The 24,580-nt window shown below is 57.6% G+C and overlaps 1 protein-coding gene across 1 annotated transcript in view; it reads right to left on the reverse strand.

The window, feature by feature from the left end:
* PKNOX2 (PBX/knotted 1 homeobox 2) overlaps positions 1 to 24,580 on the reverse strand; it is a 242,198-nt gene that overhangs the window by 61,152 nt on the left and 156,466 nt on the right. Inside the window, exons 4-5 of the mRNA XM_045860322.1 lie at positions 15,670 to 15,778; positions 1,490 to 1,629 (exon numbers count right to left, since the gene is read on the reverse strand). Coding sequence (XP_045716278.1) covers positions 1,490 to 1,629; positions 15,670 to 15,756 — 227 coding nt within the window. The 5' untranslated portion in view covers positions 15,757 to 15,778. The remainder of the gene's footprint in view (positions 1 to 1,489; positions 1,630 to 15,669; positions 15,779 to 24,580) is intronic.

Genomic DNA, 24,580 nt, shown 5'->3' on the forward strand with positions numbered 1-24,580 from the left:
GAAACAGTGAGGGTTCAGTAGAAGCGTGTGAAAGAAGGAGTGGAGGGATGACAGGCACGCCCAGCCCCGTGACGGGGTGTGCTGGCTGACCCCCCAGCTTCGAATCTGTCTGACAGGACTGTGTCCAGATTGTGGTGTTCTCTGGGGCCCAAGACAGAGCACACATGTGGCCTGCAGGCAGCTAGGCCTGCGCACTGGACGGGCGGGGAGGGGAGGAGGGAAGGGGGAGTCAGCACTGTGATTTATTTTCTCCTCCAGGCCCGGCAAGGACCCTCGGGCCAGGATCTGTGGACCAGAGCCCGCTGTTCTGAACTCCCAGCTGTTGGCATTAGAGGCATTCAGCTCACCTGAGCAACTAAAAATAATGCTGATGATAATGATAATAACAGTGATAATCACCACCATTACCATAAAGGCGCTGTCATTTGGGGGTGGGGAGGAGCGAGGAGGAAGGAATCAATCTTCTTTCTATGCACCCTGGGTGGCCCACTGCGCAGATGAGCCGTTAGCACCTGCCAGCCACAGGTGAGCCGAGCTCACCGGGACGGGACGCATGGACGTCTACGCTCGCATGGTGGACGTGAGCAAGGCTCCAGCCTCAGGACTGAGCATGACCCGAGCACCTTCTCTTAGTGCCGTGTGCTCCCCGTGGGCAAGTGGGAGTTTGGTCCCTGCTGGAGCCCCACTCAGGCCTGCCCTCAGGTGGCTCCAGCTGCTTACCAGCTTCGGACATCAACAAGACTTGTCCTGAGCCCATACCCTGCTCAGGACCATCCAGGGCCCAGCCCTGGGGACATGGGCTGGGGCAGAGCAAGAGGAAATGAGTTCCTGCTCTCAGCAAACCCCGCATTTGGGGAAGGTGCCAGAACCTGCACAGCTGCACACAGCACCTGTTGCTAAAAACCAGAGATTACCGTGAATCAAAATGTGGTTCAAGGAACAGCTGCATGAGCGTCCCAGGAATGCTTTTACAAGTTCATATTCCTCTTCCTAGAGCTTAACCTACGGTTCAGCATTTCAGAGCAGGGAGCCCCAAACATGCATTTTAACAAGCTCTGCCAGTGATTTTCCGGCATGCTGAAGTCTGCACAATACTGAGTCCTAGATGGTGAGATAGGTATCCAGTGCTCTTGTGGGAGTAAAGGCAACGAAAAGGCGAGGAGGCAAGGGAGGGGTCCCCAGCAGCTGCTGTTTGCTGAGCTGAGGGTTTCTGGCTCATTAGGGCTCATCTCCCCAGCTGGGATGAAGAAGAGCTCCTCCTGGAAGATACTGCCCAGAAAGCATCGTAGACAATTCCAGAAAGCTAGTGTCCACCCACAGTGGCCAACTGAGGGGTCTCTGCATTGATTTGAGAGAGAAGCTGCGAAGGGAGCAGCTGTCGGCCATTGTCTTGGACCAGCCCACCCACTGGCTCGCCATCTCCTCTCCCACAGCTCGGGCCTGAGGCCGGTTTGTCGGGGGCTTCTCAACACAGCTGATGCTCTCCTACCTGTACACAGCTCGCTTGTCAGCCTCCAGCTGGGCCTGGGGGTCGATGGGGGCGCTGGGCACGGGAGTGCTGGCAGCAGCTGCGGGGGCGGAGATGTGGACAGCCTGGGCCTTGGAGGGTGTCTGAGCAGTTGCCGTCATCTGCAGGGAGAAGAAAGAGGAGGTGGCGGGTTAGCGTGGCCAGGACAGCTGCTTCCTCGGCTGCAGCTGGGAGCCCGCCTTGGCCCGGGGGCGTGTGTGTGGCTCACAGACGTTTGGGAGGGTCTGTGAGCGTGCATGTGCTACAGTGGGAAGAAAGCACATCTTTCCTCAAATAAGAATGTTCTAGAGAACAACACAGGGCCTTCCAAGCCGAGGGAGCAGGAGCATACTTTAAAAGAGATGAATCTTCCTGCAAGGGGAGGTGGCGACCTCTGTCCAGAAGCAGAAAAAACCAGAGTGATGGCACTTTAAACCGAGCTGATGAGCCATCGGGGACGTATCGGGCAGTGTGAAGTTTGATTCGATGCCTTTGGAGAGGAGGAAAGATTCGCTGAGTCAGTTCTCATCTGGGCAGAGGTCTATTCCATTCAACGCTAGCCAGGGGTAGCTGTTTTAACGGTTTTGATGGAAAAGGAATGATTCTCCAAATTTGGTTTACCCAGGCACTTGAAGATAAGTGGATTTTAATGGACAATGGGCAGACTTCTGTTCTTTTATTTAAAATTCTTTTCTTTTTTTAAGTTTTAATTTCTTTTTAGATTTTATTTATTTATTTTTAGAGAGAGGGGAAGGGAAGAAGGAGAAAGAGAGAAACATTAATGTGTGGTTGCTTCTCACATGCCTGCAACCCAGGCATCTGGCCTGCAACCCAGGCGTGTGTCCTGACTGGGAACTGAACTGGTGACCCTTCGGTTCGCAGGCTGCCACTCAGTCTACTGAGCCACACCAGCCAGGGCCAGACTCCTATTCTTAACCATAACAAATATTGAGAGTGGTTGTTTTCGTCCTGCTGTTTTAGAAGGTGCCTCCAGGGCCCTATTTTTTTTTAATCAGAGCAACTCCTTTAAATATCATATGTTGAATTTTCTTTCTGTAGAAGATTTTATTTAAAGAAACAGTTAAGTGGCTTTAAAATTTGTTGCTAACCACCAGTACAGAATATAATGCTTTTACACTTCCTTAGGCCCCTAAGATGTCACGGATGCTGACCCGTCTCAGCTGGGGCCTCCCTCCAGCCTGTCCGTGGCACCGGGTTCACTCTCGCTGCACACCCACCCCCCGGTCCCTGTGCTGTTGGGCTCACAGACTCTGCTGCCTCCCGAACTGAAGCTCTGTTCACATCTTCGCCCCCAGCACCCGAGTGGCACAGAGGAAATGCTTAGTATTTGTTGAGAAAATACATGAATGAATAAACGAATGAATACACCTTGAAAGAATCAGATATTTTATAGCCAGAAAATTTAGCATATGATCTAGGTCCCTGCTTCCTGGAAGAAAAACTAGTGTACATCCATGAACACAGCGCAGAGTGGCTGGTGCTGACATCCCCGGGACAGCGGCCGTCTCACGGTCCTCCCTGCGTCCCTGCTCCGATGCCTTGTCCCCAGAGAAAAAGGGCACCCCTTCGCCTCTTCCCTCGCCTTAGCGTTGTCCTTAGTGTGACCATGAACTACATACCTACTTCCTGAGTTATTTGCTCTCCCACCCCCAGCTAACATTTAAGCTCATTTAAAAGGGCTTGATTTAACTGTTGTATTCCTGGGGCTCGGAGTAGCCTGGCACTGGTAGGTGCTCAATAAGTATTTGTCAAATCAGTGAATTGAATTAATCAATGAGGGTTAGTGAATGAGACTGAGACTATAAAAGAAATATATCTGATTTACTCTGCTGCATCCCCCTCATTTCTCGCTGGGATGGAATGTCCTCGTCACTGTCGGCCGAGCTGGGGGATGTCCCCAGACTCAGCACACAAGAGCTGGACACATACGGTGGTCCCTCGAAGCCAGCGGACAGTGGCTTGGACACTACTGTCTCCGGACATTCGCTTTTGACTTTGGGCAAATCCCTCAAGTTCCCCAAGCTCCTCTTTTCTTATCAGTAAGCAAACTGGCGTCCTTTTAGGGTTCACGAATATTAAAGAGATGCTATAAGGAAGAACATAGAAACGAATGTTCCAATCGTGAAAACAGAGAAAGAAGGTGGAATCAGAAATACTGAACATTGCTAATGTTGGTCTGGGCCCATTTCTTTCACTCACAAGTGCAACCGACTGTCTCCTCGAAGCTTCTCGAGCCCCTGCCGTGTACTGGGCACCGTGCTGGGCCCACCAGGCCAAGTGCCCGCTCTAAGGGAGCTCAGCCCCTGCAGTTGGCACGGCCGCCGAGCTGGCAGGGCAGGAGGGTGCGGTGGACGTGGATGCGTGGTGCCGGCGACCTCAGCACGGCACCTCCCGCGACATCCCTGGGGAGACACGGAGCGACGCGCCTGGGCGGCAACGGTGTGAGCTGGTCCGCTCCCTGGAAGGAGGGCGCGAGAGCGCAGACGGATGGCCGCTTGAGGGAGGCTTCCGGGAGAGGGCTCTGCTTCCCGCCTAGCCCTCTTCCTCAATGTTTCTACCGGCCACTTAGAGGACATCTGAAGAGATGCCCAACAAACGTGTGGGTGACGTGAAACCGGGACCCGAAAGATCCTTACACGTGCTGAGATCCTCAGCCACACTCGGAGTCTAACAAGATGCATTTTCATCTACTAAGCCGGAACTTATCACTTCTAACACTTTGGTCAAAAAAAAAATCAGTAACTTAAGTGCAGCACAGGGGCGACCCGGTTTAGCAGCCATGCTTTCGCTGACGGCCGGTCCATTCTGGCCAAGGCGTCACATGTCTGTCAAACACACGCACGGGAGAACCGAGGCCGCACTAACACAAGCACGGCTCGCACAAAACGTCCAGTCCCCCTGCCGACACGGGTGCAGGGAAGCACACTCAGAGGGGCGTCGGCCAGGGGAAGGCACTTCGCACCTCGTCGAGTGGGGAGTGTCGGAAGGAATCTGAATGTGTAAGAGAGACTTGGGAGAGGGGGCGATGGAGAGACGCGAGAGCCCCCATCGAACAGCTGAACGAAGGAGTCGACTCTACCAGTTCTGGCGTGTGTGCCTCAGAGGGCCAGACTACCAACTGTGCAATCAGTCTGCTTGAACTGAGACAGACTTGGGCTCACCCCAAACAAGCTCCTAAGCCTCCAAGCTCCGCAAGGCTGAGCCAGGCTGTCTCCCAGAGACTGGCTGGGCCTGGCGGAGGCTGACCGGTCAGTTGGGCCCCTGTGCAGGGTACGGAAGCATTCTAGCTGGGTGGCTGGGGTAGGCAACATCTGAAGTCCCTTCCAACACTAGCAGGCTCGGACTCCCTGAGTGTGCTCCAGTCACCCCCGCCCCACCCCTTGCCTCCCCACCCGCCCCCCAGAGCTGGGCCAAGGCTCGGGCTAGGTGATGCATTGTGTGTGACAGTGCTGGGGAAACTCCGAAGTGCTCCCCAGGTGGAGGAGTGATGGCTGTTATTAACACAAGATTCCCAGACTGTGTTTCTTCCCTAAGCAACACAGTGAAGTTTACGGTGAAGTACAAAGCCGGCTGCTGTGCTCCGAGGAGACCGCCGCGCATCCTGCACATCCTGCGCAGGCAGCAAACTGGGGGTGGGGGGTCGGCAGAGCACCGCACAGACGGGAGGACTGGCCTTTTCAATGAGGGGAATGAGGCGCAGAGGAGGAGAGCCACACTGGAACAGTGTCTGGGGAAATTTCTGGGAGATCAGAGAAGTCGCAGAGAGTGGAAGGAGCAGGGGATCCAGGCCCTGGGTTTGATGCTCCTTTGTTAATTATTAGCTATGCATTTTAGGGTGAATTCTCTGACTTTTAGGAGGCTTGGTTTCCTTGTATGTGAAATGCAGGGGTAACACCTACTCCTTGTGAGGCTCTGAGGGTTAATCAAGAGAACAGGATGATGACTAGTAGACAGGGGTCAGGGTGGGGGTGGGGGCAGCGTTCCCTGGAAGGCCGCCGCTATGAGCTGTGGGGCTGTGTCCAGAGCCTACGCAGGGTCCTAAGGCTCCAACCTCTCACCCTAGGGTCCTTCCTCGGGACAAAGACCCAGGCCCACAGTGGCTCCCCACTCTTGCCTCCATAGATGCTACAGGCTCTGGATTCTGTCATCCAGCTGGACCCGCGCCTGCCTTAAGCTGGGCGCCAAGGGCCCTGACTGACCTTGGTCTGTGTCACCTAAAGATGGAAGTCCTGCCCCTGTCCCCATCCTGAAATGGAGTGGGAAGGGTGGGGGTTGTAAGCTGTGTCTGGAGGTGCTGACAGTGTAGACTGACCATGGAGATGGGCCGGAGCTGCTCCGGGGGTGACTCGGGGGGAGCTGGGGAGCAGCACACCTGCCTGCCCACCTCAGCAGCTCTTCCTGCTATTGGAACGCACCATAGAAGCCTTCTCTTCCGTTAGGCGTCACCCCTGCCCTCCGTGCCATTGTGGGGCAGAGTGGGCACATCCGCTCTAACGAGCTGATAAAACGTTTCTGCAGCTTTTGTGCTCAGCAGCAACCCCCTGCAATAGATTAGTGTGATCCCCATTCTACGTGTGAGGAGCCCGAAGCCACGGAGGAAAAGAAGCTTCTAGACATCACAGACAGTTTGTGCAAACGCTGGGGCAAGAGCCAAGGACGTTCTGCCGGAATTACACCGTGTGAATTATTGTATGTAATTACTTTCCTTTGAAGAGGAGCGTGGGAAGATCCCCCACCGCCACCCCCGAGTGAAAAGGAGGGCAGAGAGGAAGGGCGCCGGAGTCAGGACTAAGCTTCACTTCCCAGCAGCACATGTTCCTGGGTCTCCACCCAGCTCACGGGGTCCCCCCTCGGGCCCTGCTTCTCCCACCCCGTGAAGTGCTTCTGCATGGAGCCCGAGTAGGAAGGTGCGGGTGGTTTATTAATCGAAGGTGGCTCAGGGCTGCTTCCTTCGGAGGCTACGAAGGAGCTGGGGGGACTGAGGCCTGAGAAGCCCAAGCCTGCAGGGTGCCCAGGCCCAATCGTGGTTGACTGCCGCCTACTGCCAGCTGCCCTTCAGAATTCCTCTCTTCTGTTCACGGGAGGTGGAAGCCGGTGACTCAGAGTGGGGACCACACCAGGTTTTTCTAGAACCCCACGAGGAAGTTTGCAGAAGACACTGGCATCAGACAGAACTGAGCTCTGCCTTTGCCATTCACTGCTCAGCGACCTTGGCTGTGTAGCTGGATCATTCGGGGCTCAGTCTGCTCGTTAGTGAAATGTCAGTGGTGCTCCTACCTCCCACTGTCTCCTTCAGTGGGTCTGGCTGAGCATCAGGGGCAGCCAGGCCTCCTGCTCTGGGCCTCCATAGGGTTCAGCTGTGTCTGCTTCCTCACCTCTCTCAGCCACTAGACAGTGGGCCCTGAAGGGCAGGAACCACCTTTTCTGTTTCCTGTTGCAGCCCTGGTTTCAATACAGAGAGGATCCAGATGTCTACTGACGCAGAGACGGCTGGTGAGAGTGGGCAGGTCTTTTCATCAAATGGTACCATTTTAGCTTCAGATTTACTTTCTTGACCCCAAATGCCTCAGGCTACAACACAGAAGTCACAGTCCCTGATGTACAGGGTGTGACGGCATCCAGCCCAGAGCCGGAGACCATCAGACGCAGCACGAAGTGCCGGCAGCGGCATCTAAGGGACGGGACTCTCCATCTGTGTGACGTGGGCCAGTTGCTCACCCTTTCTGATCTGGGGCCTTCATCTACGGAGTGGGCACCACAATACCTAAGGCCCAGGGCTGTTAGAAGTAAGAGATGATGCTCGCAGAGCAGCTGGCACTTGGAAGACACTCAGCTCGTGGGGGTTACATGAACATAATCCACATGGCCTGCAGCCCACGGCCAGGCCGCTTTCGCTTCTGCCACATGGGCCACCCTGAGGGCCCTGCCCCTGCTGAAGGAAGCTGCTTGCCTGTATAAGCACCCAGGGAAGTGGGAGAGGGCACTGCGGTGCTGTGGAAGGTGACATTACCCATCACTAGCTATGTCACTTTGGGCAAGAGACTCAGCTCCTCTGAGCTTCAGTTTCCCCTTAGGTAAAAATGGAGCTGCTAACGCCTCTTCCCAGAGCCACAGGAAACCACAGTGAGGGCGCACTGCACACGGTGGGTGTCTCCCCTCTGAATGCAGCCCCACACTCTGCCCGAGACAGCCCAGGAGCCACACCCCCCATGCCCCCGACATATGCCCTTCCCCCCACAGCTGGCCCTGTTCTTTGTGACTTTAAACCTTTGTGACTTTAAACAACTTCTCACAGGGTCCTTTACGCAAACCCTGGACAACCTAGGCCTGTAGCTTCTCCGCACGTCCTCCTCAGTGGACGCCCACCCCGGGCAGGGTGAGAGCTGCCCGTGGCCAGGGCCCGCCCCGCCAGGCCATGGAACATGGGGGTAGGGGCGGGGCGGCACAGGCCTTGCCTGGTAGGGGCCGCACTGGGCTTGGCCAGGGGCAGGCACTCCCTGAAGCCCACGGCCAGCAGCAGAGCAGGATCCGGTTTCCTCCCAACCAGGAGGGAGTCCAAGGACCTGGGGGGAGGTCAGGGCTTGAAGCCATTTGGTAAATACGAGGTTGGGCCCGAACAGGTGGGAAGCAGCAAGGGACGCGGCCGATGTGCTGTGGGGCGGGTGCTGCCGCAGGCCTGGGCCTGCCCACTGACCCCGGCCTTGTCTTCGGTGCAGTACCCCCCACCTATGGGCACCGGAGCAGACCTCACTGTGCAGGGCTGTCTGAACCCACCCTAAGATATACGTCCTGGGGCCTCTGCCCCCACAGCTGCCTCTGTAGGAAGTGTCCACGAGCCCACCCAGCCTCCCTCCTGGCCAGATGTAAGCCCATTCCTTTTCCTGCTTGTCTGGGGCACCGAGTCTCCCCGGAAGCCTTCCCGATTCTGCATACCCCCCACCCCAGGTAGCCGTGCCCCCCGCCTGGTGTGTCTGTGTGTTAACCCTAATGCCGGGGACACTGTGGGGCCCTTCCCTGTCTGTCTGCCTGGTGGACTGGTTTTCCAGCTCCCGTTACCATGCTGGCTGGTGGTGAGCTCCCCGTGTGTTTGTCGAATGACTGAATGACTGACCAACTGGAAGAGGAGTGAGTGATGTGTCAGAGGTTCAGGGATCCAAACTGGGATGGGGCCGACAAGGGCTCCTCCAACTGTCCATCCCCCACCCCCCACCCAGTGAACACAAGAGGGGCAATTTAGCTCCAAGAAGCTCCTGGAACAGGAGGCCTGGGTCACCTGCACTGATCCCAGGCTGACGGGTGGTACAGACCACAGAAATGTTACCTGGAGCTGTAACATGGGAGTCTTGACTAACTAACTAATCTTACTAGAACTTGTAGGCAGTAGTTTGCAAAAGGAAGCTTGTGAAACTGGCCCTGTCCGCACATCTGGGGCGTTACTGACGTGTGGCTCGTGGGAGGGAGGCGGTGCGCTCGGGCCCGAGTCTTTCACATCCCGGCTTTGTGCACTTCCTGGGAGCCGTCTGCCCCCACCCTGCCGTCCATTCCCAGGAACCTTGCCCTTGTTTATAACAGTGCCGACCAGCGATCGCTAGGAGGGCCCTCGAGGGGCGTGTGAGAGTTGCAGTGTGCACACATTGTGTGTGCATGTGTGTGTGTGTGTGTGTAAAGGGGTGTTTATTGCTAGAATCACACATTTGATATGCCTGTTGTGTTCCTAAGAGAAAGGAGAGTACTTCAAGTTCAACCCAGCCTTGGCCACGGGACAGGCCTGGAAGATGGAGCAAAGAATCAGTGTCAGCGCCAGGGGGGAGAAGAGGCTGAAACCCCACTGTGCTGCGCCTCGTGCCCCACTCCCCGCAGTCCCGTGAGGCAGGGGGGCAGAAGCGTTCCCACCTTCTCCCTGAAGAAACTAAGGCCCCCAGTGGACTTTGAGCTCTGCTAGGGCAGGAACAATTCATTTCGTGCCCCCAGGACACTGTGCACGCACGGTCTGCAAGACCCCAGGAGGCGCTCCCAGTGTCTGGGACGGGCAGGCGAAGGAGAGAACCAATGAGGAAATCCCTCACCTGCATTCGTACAATTCGTCAGCAGTGGGGCTGGGACACAGCCTGGGGTTCCTGGACTTCTACTACTCGTATGTGGAGTCACCCGCTCCTCCTGCTGCAGACCAGGAGCTCCAAGGACCGCAGACACCCTCGGGCCCCTCCTCCCCCGCCCCCACCCGCTGGGCCCTGCAGACCCTGGAGCTCCTGGAAGGCAGGGCTCCTCGGCTGAGGCTGCTCCATCACCTGTTCCCTGATTTATTTTAAGCTTTGTATACTGGGGCCATTAACTATTTTTGTAGTCGTTTAGGGCACTCGTCCTGCTTGGAGGCAAAAGGCTAAGACAATAAAATCTCTCTTCTTTGAGTAAATATCAGAATTCAGGCAACAACAAGAGCATCGAATGGAAAGCCTGATGAGGCCATCGGAGTGGCAGCCTGTTCACAAGCCTGGGCGCTGGCCCGTCCTCCCCTGGGGGGAACGTAAGGGGCCCACAGTGGGACCTGACGCTGCTTGGCCTTTTACGCGTGAGGACTCCAGGGCTCGAGTGAGCTGGAGCTTGGGGACATGTCCAGTTTAAAGACTCTGGTGGCCCAAGCGGCCAGGGGGAGAGGTCACGGCACACGAAGAGAAGAAAGACCCAGCAGAAAATTAAAAAGGAAAGAGAAGAGTCTGTTTGGAGTTCGTTTGGATGAGTCAAAGCAAGGGCAGGCAGGTCGCCCATAAGGTCCCTGGGGTGCTGCCCCCAGGGGCACAGGGAGCTGTCAATCACAGCCACAGAAAAGGCTTAGGGGGACGTTCAAAGCTGCTGAATTAACTCCATTGCTGCAAAGCGAATGAGTTTCACAGGCAGCTGAGCAGAGGACCCCCACACAGCAGGGGCTCCAGCCCTTAAAGAGATGAGAGGAATGTAAAGTGTGAAAACATCTGAACCAGCTTCTGCCCATCACAGCTGCACGGCCCAGGGTGCAGGGTCAGGGGTTGGGGGCGTTCACAGCCAGGGGCCCGGCCGTCCCCTCTGCCTCCAGTTAATGACCCCAGCAAGGGAACCCTGATGGCTGATCAAAGGTCCAGCCGCCCAGGGTGTCTGCTGCACCTCACTGCCCAGGTGGGAGTGGAGCAGGGCATGGGAGGGACAGAGGGGTCTGGCCGCCCTGCCCCAGCGGCCCAGGGAAGGTCAGATAGCACCGCCTTGGCCCCAGGTCCCCAAGCTCAGTTTCATGGGGTCCTGAACACCATTCCCCCCACTCCGTGGGCTGCGAGAGGTTAGAGGGGGATGGAGGAACCCATCTTGAGCCAAAGGGTCCCAAGGAAATGCCGGACTTCCTCCTGACGTGAGCTTCCCACGTGGCCCTGAACCGGAAGGTCTGACTTTGGCCCTGCCTCCCCCTGGCCAGTGACGAGGCTGCGTCCTCGTGAGCCGCCAGATCTTCCTATTCAGTGCCACCCACCAACAGGTCACGCCACATAAGTACCTCGCTACCTACACATCAGTGTGTCCCTGAACTGTTAACCGCGTGCCCTCATCAGAGGGGCGGTGCCTAGCGGGCGAGGTGACACCCGCCAGGACATCTGCTTCCAAGTCTCTCACACACGTCGCCATGTGCCAGGGACCAGCGGACACAGGGAGACCGGACGCTGAGTATGTGCACAGCCGGACCAGATACAGTGCTTGTCTTCTGTAGGCCAAGGGTAGAGACGTTTGTGGAACAGTCCACCTGTGTCTACGGAGGAAGAGCGGGGTGGGGTGCAGGTAGCAGGAGTTTTTTGTGTGCGGATGAGGTGAGGGTGGGGCAGCTCAAGTCTGGGGGTTTCCTGCGATCACGGGTGGAGGCACCGCGGCGAGAGCTTTGCTCGGTGGGCGATGCTGCCCGTGGGACGTTACGGGAAATGGAGGTCTTGGAGGGCATTGGGAGGTGGAGAGAGAGTACGTGAACGCAGGGTGCGTACCCAGGAGTGAGAGGGCTGCTGTGCTACTCGAGGATTCTGGGAGAGACCGGAGTGAAGCTCGCCGGGAGGGGGAGCAACAGCAGAGACCCGAATAACTGAGAGTCCCTTGAGAATCAGTGGGGCACTGGGCTATGGGAGGGGGCGTTGTGAGAGGCCAGGTGGGGGGTGGCGGGGCTGTGGCAGAGTCGCAGGAATTCCCACAATGGAGTGTGTGGAGGGACCACACACCTGGTCTTTGCAGGTCTACCTGGAGACGGTGTTTTTCTTAAACCATCATTGCAGAACTTCATGATCTCGGGTGACGCACCACTGCCTCGCAGGGCACACGGGAGGGTCACCTGCACCAAGGGCCCAGGTACAGCACGCTGTACCTAAGGGGCTGCAGTTAGAGGTGGCAGGGGCTGCGGCTCTGGCGGAACTTAACAGGAAGCCTCCAGGAGGAGGACCCTGGTAACAGGAAGGTCTCCAGTGGTCGCCGCTTTTGTGCTTTCTGAGCTCGGGGTCTGTCTTTAGTGCACACTGAACACAGAGCGGCGTCCTCACTGGTGATCAGGGAGCTCCCCCGCGTCAGACAGACCGACACAGACACAGGGCCCAGGCGCCGGATGACCGTTAACCTGCTCGGTGCGCCCCACGGCATGGGGCCAGGGCCGCTGCTGCTCCTCTATTGAAGTGGGAGGAGGAAAAAAAACTCCCCATTTTAATAACTTTATTCCCTAAACTTCAAAAATGAAATTGCCAAGTTAAGAACTTGCCTTGAAAAAAAATTCTAATTTATTATAAAGAAGGTCCGGGGCTTGGGAATTTTTTTAATGCAGATTCCTAATTTTCCAAAGTGAGGTTCTCCTGTGCATTTGAATAGATTATGCTCAGTGCTGCTAGCCCTTAGCACAACGGGAACGTTATTAAAACGACTGCATGGGTCTCAGAGGGAGGGCTCCGCTTCTCGCTTCCTTTTTCATTTTGGGGACTTCATATCAGAGACCGTCCTGTCTGACTGCGGAGGAAATTGGGTTTCCGGGGAGGCGACCTGGAGATGTGCTCAGCTCTGCAGGCCTCGAGGAGACAAGTCGTGCTGAGTCCCCAGGTAATGAGATCAGACCTCAAGGAACGAGCAGGAAGCGGGGACCCTTTCCACAGGGCCTCGTGCGCCTGCCCCGCGCTCCCACTGGGCCCGGCTTTCCTGAGGACACCGCGTGTCAGAGAGTGGCCAGTCCTCCAGAATAATGAGCACTTGAGGGCCGAGGAGTAGGGCTTCCTCTGAGAAGCAGGCTCAGCCTCTTGACATCATAGTGCGAGGAAGGCGGGAGGACTGGAGCAAGTGCCCCCAGCAGGACTCTCACAGAGAAGACAGTCCTCTGCGCGAGCCACTCTCAGCAGCCCCCAAGAGCGGGGAGCGGGGCCCTCGGAGAGCCGGCTGGCCTCCAAGTCTAGCAGTGGCCCGAGAGACGGCCTTTCCAAACCGGGGGCCTGGGCCCTGGCCACCGCACCCACCACTGCCCTCCCACCCACTCCATTGCTGCCTGAACTCCTCCCACGATTCCCGCCCAGATCAGTTTCCTTGGGAACCAGCTCTGGCCCAGGGAAGCCCCATGGCAACCTAGCTATAGCCTGGTGGCCTAGCCAAGGCCATAAAGACCCCCGACCCCGGCCTGGTGACAACCATGGATGTGAGATTTCCTGTCAGAATCCTCATTCCTGGATATCTGGGGTCACAAACAGGTGTGTGGCTTCCCCAGGGCAAGCTCTTCCCCTGCTGCAAATGGGAGGGAGTTTTCTTTTTCTTGCCTTCCTCCCTTCCTTCCTTCCTTCCTTCCTTCCTTCCTTCCTTCCTTCCTTCTTTCCTTCCTTCCTTCCATCCTTCCTTCCTTCCTTCTTTCCTTCCTTCCTTCCATCCTTCCTTCCTTCCTTTCATCTTTCTATTCCCTTGCTGTAAATATTAGTTTCCTTCCTTCCTTCCTTCCTCCCTGCCTCTCTCCCTCCCTTCTCTTCCTTTTAATGTGAGTAGTGTCAATGGTGCAGTACCGGTGACCCTTTGCAGAGGAGAGCCTTGGGACGGTCCCTGTGCCAGGAAACTGGAGCCTCCCTTTCTCACTCAAAGGCCAGGACAGCTCAGCGGTGGCTTCCAGGGCGCTGAGTGCCTGAGCGCTGCTGCCCCCGCCCCCCACCCCATACCCTCCGTGGGCAGCCGGGATGTGGTAAGGCTCAGCTGTATTCGGAGGCTCCTCTACCAGACTGTACCTGAATCAGCATTCGTGGGCAACACAGGCCTTCCTGCGGCTCTCCTGCTCATCCCCAGCAAACACAAACTTCTCCCATCTGCCCAGACAGCAAAACACGTTGGGGGAGAGGGAGTAGCTCCCAGCTGCCAACCCAGTGCTCTCCGACCTCCTGGCCCCACCCTGCTCAGTCCCTGATCTTTGGGTGTGGGGGTGAGGGCCTTCGTGCCCACCGCCTGCTAAATGCAAGTGGTGTCCTCTTGCCGCTCCCACTGCTACTGTGGGTCTAGGGGAGCAGCATCCCGCCGAAGTTCCTGCCTGTTTACCAACACCCCTGGGCCCCCAACACTGCCTGAGTGGTGAGGGCACGGGTCCCATGCCTGCTGAGAAGGATGATGCTTGCCCCTGTTGTGGACCCTAGCTTCCCAGGTCTCCACCAGTCCCAGCCGCCTGTTCTTCGTTCTCTCTGCAGAGGGAGGGGGCCCAACTGTTGCTCGCCTGGAAGCTTTCACACAGCAGAGCTGTGTCAGTGCCAAGTCCGAGCTGGGGCGATCCGTGGAAAGCTCCTGTCAGGGCGGAGGGTTTGCTGGGCGTGAGAGCAGGTGGTGGGGGAGAGCCGGAAGGAGCCTGGAGTCGATATGTGGGAGCAGGGGTGGGAATGAAGGGAGGTGGGCTTGAAGGCAGGCTGGGAGTCAATGGGATTTCTTGCTGGACTCTCTGCAAAGTATAATCTCACAGGGAGGGACGCCAGGACCGGCAGAGTGACCACCACATGCTCCCTCCAGGCTGGGGTGTCGGGGCTCGAGGACCTCATGTGAGCCAAGGTCTGCCCGCCCTGCGACCGCCTCCAAGCACCCTGCCCTGCTGGGCAGAGCTCTGTGTGGGCCACCAGAGCAGCCGTGGGCAGAGCATGTGTGAGGGGGCCTCAGGGAGGGCAGAGGCGGGAAGGAGCGAGAAAGGCCGCCTGGCACACGGCACCGCCACGCATTTGTTCAGTGAGTGAATGAATAGTCTAGCCGGCTGCGTTTCACGTGACAGACACTCGATAAATAATTATTGAATTAACACTGACTTGTGAGACCAGGACAGAGAAAAAGGACAGTGGGAAGGTCAAGGTCAGCAGATGGAAGCCTCCGTGAAAGCAGAGCATCGAGACTAAGTCGGAGTCTCAGAAGAATGAACTGTGGGGTGAGGTGCACGTCGGGGAGGGAAGGGCAGAAGCGATCAGCGCAAGGACAGCAGGAGCCCCGCCCACGGGAGCTGGGCCTGGCTTCCAGGCAGAGGGGCGAGGCCACAGGAAGATGGGGACAGGATGCAGCCTTCCACAGGAGCTGTGGCCAGATGGGGGTCTCCACGGCACTGGGGGGCTGCTGTGTCTGAGCCGAGGGATGGAAACCGGGGACCCAAGGGAAGGGTAGGAGGGCGTAGAGAACCAGGCCTGGTCTTTTTCTGGGTAGAAGCTGAGCAAGTCCTGGAGGGAAGGGAAATTCTTCCAACAGGCAGGCAGAGAAGGGCGGACAGAGGGACTCTAGCGACCCTGAATGGGCAAGGGGGGCTGATACACAGGAGCCTCTAATTAAAAAGTGTCCCCAGACACTTGGAGGCAGACTCCCTGTACCTGTGTCTCCCCGAGCAAGGGGCTTGGAGTACTTGCCTGGTGGCCGCTGTGAGCGGAAGCAGACAAGGGCGGGGACAGCACCGTGGCTTGGCGCTCTAGGCAACGGTCCTAGTTGCTGGTGAGTTACCCAGGTGGGGTCTGAACCCTGTGCTTGTCAAATGCAACCACTCTCTTCCGGGGTCTGTGTTTGCCGGGTCCTCCCCAGAGACGCCTCCCCAGGCCTGACAGGGAAGAGCCCAGAGCGCACTGGACCCTGCCCTGGGCCCCTGCAAGGTGACCACCCCTCCCATTGGCTGGTGGACACTCACTCACCTGTGGACTGTCCTGGTAGGGTGGGGGAGGGACATTTTGCGTGGCCATCATCGTCAGAGCTGGGGCTGGGGAGGCATGTTGCATCATGGGATTGATTCACATCAAGGATCTGTGGCAGGAGAAAGGGGCCACACGTTAATACTGGGCACCGGGAGCCTGGGAACCAGCAGGTGGACATCTTCTCAGACTGGGTCACCTGGACTGACCAGACACAGCAAGGGATGAGAGCCCTTTAGGGGACCGACTGGGAGCTACGGGGAGAGGCCTGGGAGGGGCTTGCTGTGAGACGTGACTTGAAAGAAACGATATTCAAATCAGATGTAGGACAACCTGTACACAGCCATGCTCAGTTTAGCACCAGCTGGGGGTGGGGCTGGGGGGAGGAGCGGGGCAGGGCTGGTGGCAGCACTGGACGCACATTAAGACAAAGGTGCTTTCCCAGTCCCAGGCCTTCCGAGCAGCCAGCCATACTGTCTGGGCAGGGAGGCCTTGGGCCTTGGGCCTTCGCCCTTCCAGGCTGGTCCCCACCTCTCTGCCTGCTCCCAGGTGTGCTCACCACACCCCCTAGTGGTGGGAAGGGATATGGGGCTCCGGTCCCCTTCTCAGACTGGAGGGTGGAGGAGGCCGCCCAGGGACCTGGGAACACCTGAGGGCGTGGGGAGCGCCCAGCACCTGCGGGTCTTTCTACATGTGTGTTTGTGATTATGGGCATATGGAGGTGCTGCCCGTTCTGCGGAGGGAGACTTTCCTGCGGCTTCGCTCCACATGGAGTGATAGCCATGCAGGGCCAGAGGGGCCATCAGAGCCCACTTGTCCTCCCGCTTCTTCCAGAGGAGGAGACAGAGGCCAAGGGGAGTTTGGGGGTCGGGGTGCTACTGATCAGGGATGGAACCCAGGTCCCCAGGTTCCCAGTTCCTGGTCTGCTCCACTGCATCCCGATCCCCACCCCACAATGGGACAGCGAGCCCCCCGCTGGACCTCATGCCTTCTTCTTGACCCAGGACGTGCTGCCGTAAGTGGAGACAGCCTGGCATTACCCCTCCGCCCCCCGTAACAGGATGCCCGGAGAGCTGTTTAGCTCAGCAGGTGCCCTGAATGCTTAGAGCTGGGAACCAAAGGCTAGCTTCCTGATACAGGCCTGTCACTGTGGGGCCTGGAGAAGCCTGAGAGTTTCTGTGGGTGCAGGACCTGTCCCCCAGGGGAGGGTGCTGACGAGCTGAAGACCTTCGTGACCCGAACACTCAGACATCCTTCTCCTCACTGCCCCCTCCCACCGCCCTCCCCAGGGTCTTTCAGAATGTGCACCGCCTGAATTCTGGGGGAGTCTGAGGGTGTTCTGGAGCTGCCCGATAAAGGGGAGTGTCTCTAGGGTGCCATGTAGTGTGTGTGTGGTGGGGGGGTTCTTTTTCAGGAAGAGGAGAAAAGGTCAGTTCTGGCTGACCCCAGTCTCCGAGGGGCTGGGTCTGCTTTGACCCTAAGTGCACACGCAAAAGCACCGCAAGTCCAGGGTGCCACTCAAATAAAACCGATAAATGTCAGCCGCGTGCAAGGAGTGGTGCCGGGGGACGAGGGACAGTGGGAGGGGGCCAGGTCTTCTCTGTGAGGCGCCTTGTGAGTACAGGCAGGTGACAGTCCAGCAGGAAAGGGGAACGCAGGTAGGGGGGCAGCTTTTCCTGTGAAGCCTCTGCTGCTTACTCCCCGCCCCCACCTTACTGCAGAAGACGGCCACCAGCGTGCTTCTGCAACAGAGGTGCCCAGGGTCGCCCTGCCTCACTGGGCACTGAGACCCAGATCCGAGAAGAGGCTCCGAGGGGCCCTGAGAGGAGCCCCATCCCCGGGAAGGGAGCTGATGCCCATTTATGTGTCAGGCTTTCGTCTGGGAGGCGGTAAACATTCCAGGAAGGCCAGGGTGGAGGGGAAGTTTCCAGAAGGGAAAAGAAGATGTAGGCTCCTTGAGCAGGGTGTAGGCTGCTTTCAAACTTCCCGAATTAAGGCTTTGGAGAGACTCCAATGGGTGCGGAATCTCTCTCTTTTGGACCCTGAGGGAATAAAGACAATAGGGGGTGTCAGGGGTGCGTTAGGCTCAGCCTTTCCTGGGACTCTGGCAGATGAGGTAACTTGTTGGGCCTACAGGTCCTGAAGGCAGATCCCTTCTGGGGACCCTGATGTCAGATGCTCCTTTGCCTGAAGAAAGTGAACCTCCGTGGGGCTGTAGTGCCAGTAGCCTCCAGCAGAGGGAGCCTGGGGGCAGAATCTGGGGTGGGAGCTCAACAGGCGGTTTTAGGGGCAACTAGTTCCCTCCAACGCGAGGTCTGGGTCGTTCTGCATACTCATTCCAGGACAAAAAAGTCCCAGGGAAGGCAAAGTGGAGGAAGTGCAAAAAGAGGAGGATTTGGGCTGAAGGGAGGAGCCTTTAATCTGCATTCTTTTGTTCGCCGTCCAAGGACTGGGAGGTCAGGTCACTGCAGAGTCACTGTCCCTAGAAATATTTGCAGCAGCAGGGGCTGCCCTGCCTGGGGGTGAGGAGGGGCGGTGAGAGTGCTCTGCGCCCAGAAACAGCCACTGCACAGCTGAGAGGAGGTTTTCCAGTCCGGAGCCGCCTGCCTCAGAGGACGCAGGAAAATTTTCCAAGGATCCAGATGGCCTTTGCCCCTCCCCCTCTCCGGGGTCACCACAGGCCACTAGACCACTGCCCCATTGCCCTCTGAGGGCTTCTCCTGCAAGAGAACAGAAGGCCTTTTCATCAGGGGCTTAAGTTTCCTTCTCTGCTCACTCAGGCACAGCAGCCCCTGGTCACCTGGCACTGCAAAGACCTGCTGTCCTCACCTTCCTCTTCTTCTTCTAATCTGCACCCGAGGACATATATTTACTGATTTTAGAAAGGAAGGGAGGGAGAGAGAGAGAAACATTGATCACCACCCCCCCATCTAGTATGTGCCCTGGCAGGGGATCGAACCTGCAACCTAGGTATGTGCCCTGACCGAGGATGGAACCCACAACCTTTTGGCGCACAGGATGACCCTCCAACCGACTGAGCACCTGGCCAGGGCAGGTGCCCACCTTCTTTCTTCACCAGCTCCCAGCACACACAAACTGCCCCATCCTCGGGAAAGCCCACCATCTAGGCGTGGGGCTTGAGGGGCCATGCAGAACCATCTGGAGAAGAATGTGGGATCTGACTTGTCTTGCCTGAGACCCCACAGATGGGGTGTGGGGAGCTCCTTGAGCAACTTCTGGGTACCCAGCCCTTTGGGGAAGCCCACCCTTTCCGCACTTTCTCTGGGAGCCGGGAGGGGAGCAGCAGGCGGCCTCTGAGCCCATGGCAGGGGCCGGGAGAGGCTGCGCTGCCCTGTCCAGAGGCCCCAGTGCTCTGTTACCAGACACCAGGGTGCTCGAGGGCACACGGCCAAGGCTGCAAATGGAGAACATGCCGGGAGCCATTTACCACAGGGAAATTTCCCGTGGAGGACAGGCTTCTGTCGCAAGATTGCTTTTAATGCTGAAAACCTTTATTATGTGATAGCTGGGGGGGAAGAAAAAAACACCCTCATGCAACAGCCCCACATGATATCCAAGGAGAAATAATTTGTGTCACTGATATTATCATCAAAAGGAGCTACAAATGCCATTTTCCAGCTCCGGGAACCAGTGAGGCAGCCTGCCTGGGCTGGGGTGGGGGAGGGGCCAGGGAGGACACAGCTTTTGGAGGTAGGGATGGGCAGCTGTCCGTCTCCCCAGTTCTCTAGCTCCCCCAGTGAGGTCCTCAGGCTGGAGCCCAGACTGCAGCCTGTAGACCAACAGGCTTAGAAACAAAAGACCAAGCTCGTTAGGAAGGAGCTCATTAGGACTTGTTGACATGAAACCCATTAGACCAATTAACATTCCATTAACTGTGGGGGCACGGAGGGGTTAATGCTGCCCCCAGTAATTGGGCTAGGGTCCTGGGGTTGGGGGGCTCAGGGCCTTAAGGATGAGAAACAAACTCTAATTGGGAACTCTCTGGCCAGCTGGCCGCATCGCATCTGTTCCTGCTCCGGACCCTAGCTGAGTCCACTTAGCCTCCGGCTGAAGTGGAGAGGGGAGGATGGGCCGGCTGCCCTGTGGCTCTCCGCTGTCCCACCCCCTTGCTCCAGACGGGCGCCTGGCACAAGGACAAGGTGGGCAGTATTTCCACCCTCTCGGACCCTGCGGGTCATGCTTTCTTCATCCAGCCCCTCCCTTCTGGACCAGTTTCTTATTCCCGGGGAAGTCAGTCCCTTCTCCTCTCAGTTGGATGTGACCCTCCTCTCACCAAAACTCTTTGGAAGAGCTAGAATCTTTGAGGCCCAGAGTCTAATTCATTTGGGGAGTGTTGTAGGTTAGGGCAGAGGGATGGGGCAGGGCCAGCCAGCCTCCCCCCCGCCCCACTCCGTCCTTCCCTCCCCAGCATGGCAGCTGAGAGGCACTGCCCAGGGTCCCTCAGGAGCCCTTCTCTTCTGCCTCTGACACACTAGCAGTATTTTCATTACTTTCCTCCCCTTGCTACAAGCAGAGGCTGCAGAAGTCCCATTCTCTGTCCGGGCCTCAATCTCCTCATCTGGAAACTCCCCAGTTGCAAGCCTGTGCTTAGGGTCCAAACATCTGGATTCCACACCCAGCTCTGCCCCTTATGTGTGGCCTGCACACGTCACTGTCCCTCTCCAACTGCAAAATGAGGGATTTCACCAGGATGTTCTGAAAAGTCTTTGCCCATGGTTAGCAAGCCTAGAATGGACTAGAAACCGTTGGGTGAGGCTTGGGATTGAGGGACGGAGGCCCCTGAGGTCCGAGGGAGCCCTCCTCTGCCCCAGCCCGCAGCCCCCAGGTGGTTAAGTTACCACAGCTCCCCCCCCCACCCCCCAGGCCAGCCCCTCTGAGCAGCTGCTCAGGCCGGGGTTCTGACGTCTAGACAGATTTGCAGGAGGCTGAAATAACACAATGAACTCAGCAGGAGAGACCAAAAGGCTGCATTAGTAACCAGGCTGGCTTCAACCTCTCCCTCCGGAGCAACCGCCTCAACCTGGTGCAAGCCGTTTATTTTCCTTCCGCCTAGAGAGCTCGGTCCACAATGCTGGTCTCTCGGGCCCAGCGCCCTTCCCGCGGGCGGCCTGTAGGTGGCGCCGCGGAGCCCACTTTAATTGCATTATGTAATATAACCTGTTTACTAAATCGTGTAATCAGTCGCCTCAGGATTTACAGCTTTGGATGTGTATAGAGAATTGGACTTTGAGTCAGATTTAAAAACAAATAAAAATGAGAGACAGCTGCCGATGATAGTGTGATATTCATCTTTTGGAAACAAAGCACCCCACCGCTATAAATTATGCCTGGAAAAGAAATGCTGGTGGTGGGAAGGAGTTGGCTAGGTCCCCTGTGCTGGCAGCTTAGAGCGATGAATCTTGAAATAACGGTGTCAACCTGTCACTGATTTCATGTGACTCTGTGGATTTATCTAAAGAAACAGAGACACGTGCACAAACACACACACAGATACACACCCACCCAGGCCTCTTCACAAAACCGGGAAAGGGCTGGAAATCACGAGCGGAAAGGAACTCAGTGCTCCCTGCACGTGGGCAGCTGGGGTCAGCGCTGGGCGGTGGTGGAGGGAATGAGCGCAGCGTGGGCAGGGTGAGGGGGACCGGGTGAGCGAGAGGAGGCACCTGTGGCCTGGGAAGCTTTAAAATGGGAGGAGGTCTGGTTAAAATGTCTCAAAATGACGGGAAAGCGAAGGGTCCTTGAGGAATGATGGGAAGCGGGGCCAGCCCCCAGGAGCACCCCCACCCCACAGCACCAAAAACCCTGGACCTGTGACTTTTCACTCAGGTGCCCGGGAACTTGGGGGCCCGAGGTAACAGAACACAGTGGCTGAGTGGACCTGTTTCCCCGTCTTTCTCACCTTGGGGGCTGGGGGCAAATGGGAGTTCTCTAGTTTGAGGAGCCAAGGCTCAGCGTGTGGTGTGGGAGCCTGGGTTGGAGAGGCAGCTGTGTCTGTCTCTGCAGGAGGACAGGTGGGAGAAGCAGTGAGCAGAGTTCGCTCTCGGGGTCAGATCCCCCGGCTCGTTACTGTCCCAAAGGCTGGCTGGCTACTAGGGTTGAAAACGAGCTGCCACTCCATTAACCAGGCCCCAGGGGACACTGGACCTGGCACAGAGCTCAAGTGTTTGTAGGATGTCCCGGCCAGGAGGGCCACTCCCCTGGTGCCCCTCCGGGTCCTGCTTGGAACTCTCAGTGGGACTCTAGCCAAAAGCAGAGAGGACAACCACGACAAAGGGCAACTCAGGCCCTCTGGACACCACGGCTCTCAACACTAATTGTCACTTGCTACCTTTCTGGGAAGTCTTTGAGGTGGCACCCAGTCAGGCCCTATTATGGTGATGCTGGTCTCCAGGGAACAGAGCGGAGACAGAGCAGGACCAGCCTGAGTTTGGACGAGGACTGCAGGCTTCTGTGCCCTGAGAGAGGTGGCAGTCTCTTCCCTGCTCCCTCCCCTTATCCCGGCCCCTGGCCCCTGTGGAGTGAGTGCTCTTTGGAAGGCAGAGGAGCCTCTGTGAAACCACGACACCCAGAGACCCCTGCTCCCACCCAGGAGTGGGGCCTCTTCCTCACGGCCCGTGGTCCTCCTCCCAAAGGCCTCTATCTCCTCTCCTTCCCCACCCCCAAGGCCATTTTGCTCTTTGCTCTTTATCTGGAATAACAACCCACCCGCTGTGTGGCTGGGTCAATGGGTCAGTTATGCCCTCACTGACCCCAGCAAAAGCTTGGCTGGAGAGACCCAGCTGGGGGAAGGGATTTTATCCCCCCATCCCTCGGAGCCCATGGTGTATTGGAGAGGGGAGAGGTCAGTGGTCACAGGAGGCAGAGGATTTGACTACACCCTGGTGTGAGCGGGGCTGCTGGCTGGCGGTCAGAGACCCACCTCACCCTCCTGCTCCCTGCCCAGGTCTTGCCAGAGGGGCCCCATCTTGCCCCACTGCTTCCTGCCACGCCTCTCGGACCCACGGGCTTTCCCAGCGTGGCAGGGCCCAGAGTGCGGGGCCACCACTCCCCTCCTCGACTCCCCCTGTTCAGCTGTTTCTCAGTCTGGATTCAAAAAGTGAACCCGAGTCAGAATCAGGAGGGAGAGTCCCACTCTGCCCCAGCCCTCTGCTGCCCGGCTCTGCCTCTCCACCCTGGGCCCCCCAAATGGCAGCCCCCGCCCCCACTTTTGTTGTCACACCTTTTCTGGCTTCAAAAAGCCGCTGATATATTTTACAAACCGAAATAGCAATTTAATTCCCCCTGATAGCGGCAATTGTCCATTAGATCTTCCTACCGAGGAGCTTAACAATAATTCCTTTCATCCAACTGCTTGCTGCGCCCTCATCTGAGAATCAATCCCACGCGAGCAGGCAAGAGCTCTCTCATCACTCTCCCCTCCAGCTCTCAGCACCTCATGAAGATCCTCATCTCCTCTTTAAGCACTTTACAACTTGGCGACTTCCCCTCCGGTTCCTTTAAACAAAATAAAACAAACAGACCAACAAACAGAAGGGGAGGGGGAGAGCACGCTAGCTGCGAGGGTGAGCGCAGCCCCTGCCTTCTCATGAAGAAATGGCCGCACCTTCCTCTGCCTGACTCTGTGCAGGTCGGCAGCCACGACCCCGATGGTCACCCCTAATCTGCCGGAAAGTGGGGGCCTCTCCGCCCCCGAGGGGCATCACTAGTCTGCTCCTAGAGTCACACGCTCCCACAACTGGGACCTACTTCAGCCAGTGATGCTCCACTCGGAGCACCCTTCCCTTTCCAGGAGGCCCGCCCCTTGTCACCGCATCCCGGATGGGCAGGTCAGGGGCCTCTCCGCTGGCCTGGGGGCGGAGGACACAGGCAGGCTCCTGGCAGCCCTTCTCCCTGCTTGCCGAGAGTGGGGTTCTGCCCTCTCTTTTTCTTCTCCAGCCCCCTTCATCTCTGTCTAAACAGTGTGAGTGGGAGAGGTGGGGAGGAGCAGGGGAAGGAGAGCTTGTGGCCTTTTTATTCAATTATTTTTTTTCCTTTCAAGCCTCCAGGCTGCCCCAGACACCAGGGGGCAGAGGCAGGCTCTCCAGTGTGGGGGTGGGGATGTGGGGCGGCGCCTAGGGTGGATGGCAGGGCCCAGGCCGGCTTGCTCCCTGAAGACACCGTCACGTGCCCTCCCGTCTGCACGCGCACGGAGAAACAAATCTAAAAATGAACCCAGGGACTGAAATCCCCCTCGACAAGCCCGATTCCCAGGTTTGTTATTATTTGCCAAGAGCTGACAGCAGACGCTGCTCTGGAACCCAGCTGAGAAAACAACAGGCCGGGCCCCTGAGGCTCAGGCTCAGCAGAGACAGCCCGGCAGCCCTGGTGCCGGGACCCAGGTGGAGGAGCCCGCTGCTCCGTGAGGCGCCCGCGGGGCAGCCACTCCCTGGGAGGTGGGGTAGGGAAGGAGAGCAGCAGCAGCCAGGGGCCCAGGGGCCGGGAAGGGGTGGGCGGGAGCGTCCGCAGCAGCAGGACTGGGTTTGGTGGGGTCCGCAGAGGTGCTCGGCCCTGACACCTGCCTGGTCTGTCACTGGCAAAGTCCTCCGTTCTTCTGGAGGCAGAGGATCCTAAGAGGGCCAGCCAGGCCTCTTCTCTCTGCAGGACTGTCCCGCGTCCTCTGGCTGGACGGTGCCTGGTTCCATTTTTAAAACATTCCTCCAGGAAAACTAAATGGTCAGGAGTGAGGGCTGCAGAAGTAAGTGGCTCTCGAGGCCGTTTGCCATCAGAAAGCTGCTGCTCATCTCTGACAGGGCCTACCCAGCCAGCGCCTGCCCTTCCCCTCGGGCCTTTGTGGTGCTTCGGGTGAGCTCACAGGAAAAAGGAGGACCAGGGGGAGTCCACAGCGGAAGGGAGG

Source organism: Phyllostomus hastatus, unplaced genomic scaffold, assembly GCF_019186645.2.
Source record: "Phyllostomus hastatus isolate PE091 unplaced genomic scaffold, TTU_PhHast_1.1 phas_scaffold_193, whole genome shotgun sequence".
Lineage (NCBI taxonomy): Eukaryota > Metazoa > Chordata > Mammalia > Chiroptera > Phyllostomidae > Phyllostomus > Phyllostomus hastatus.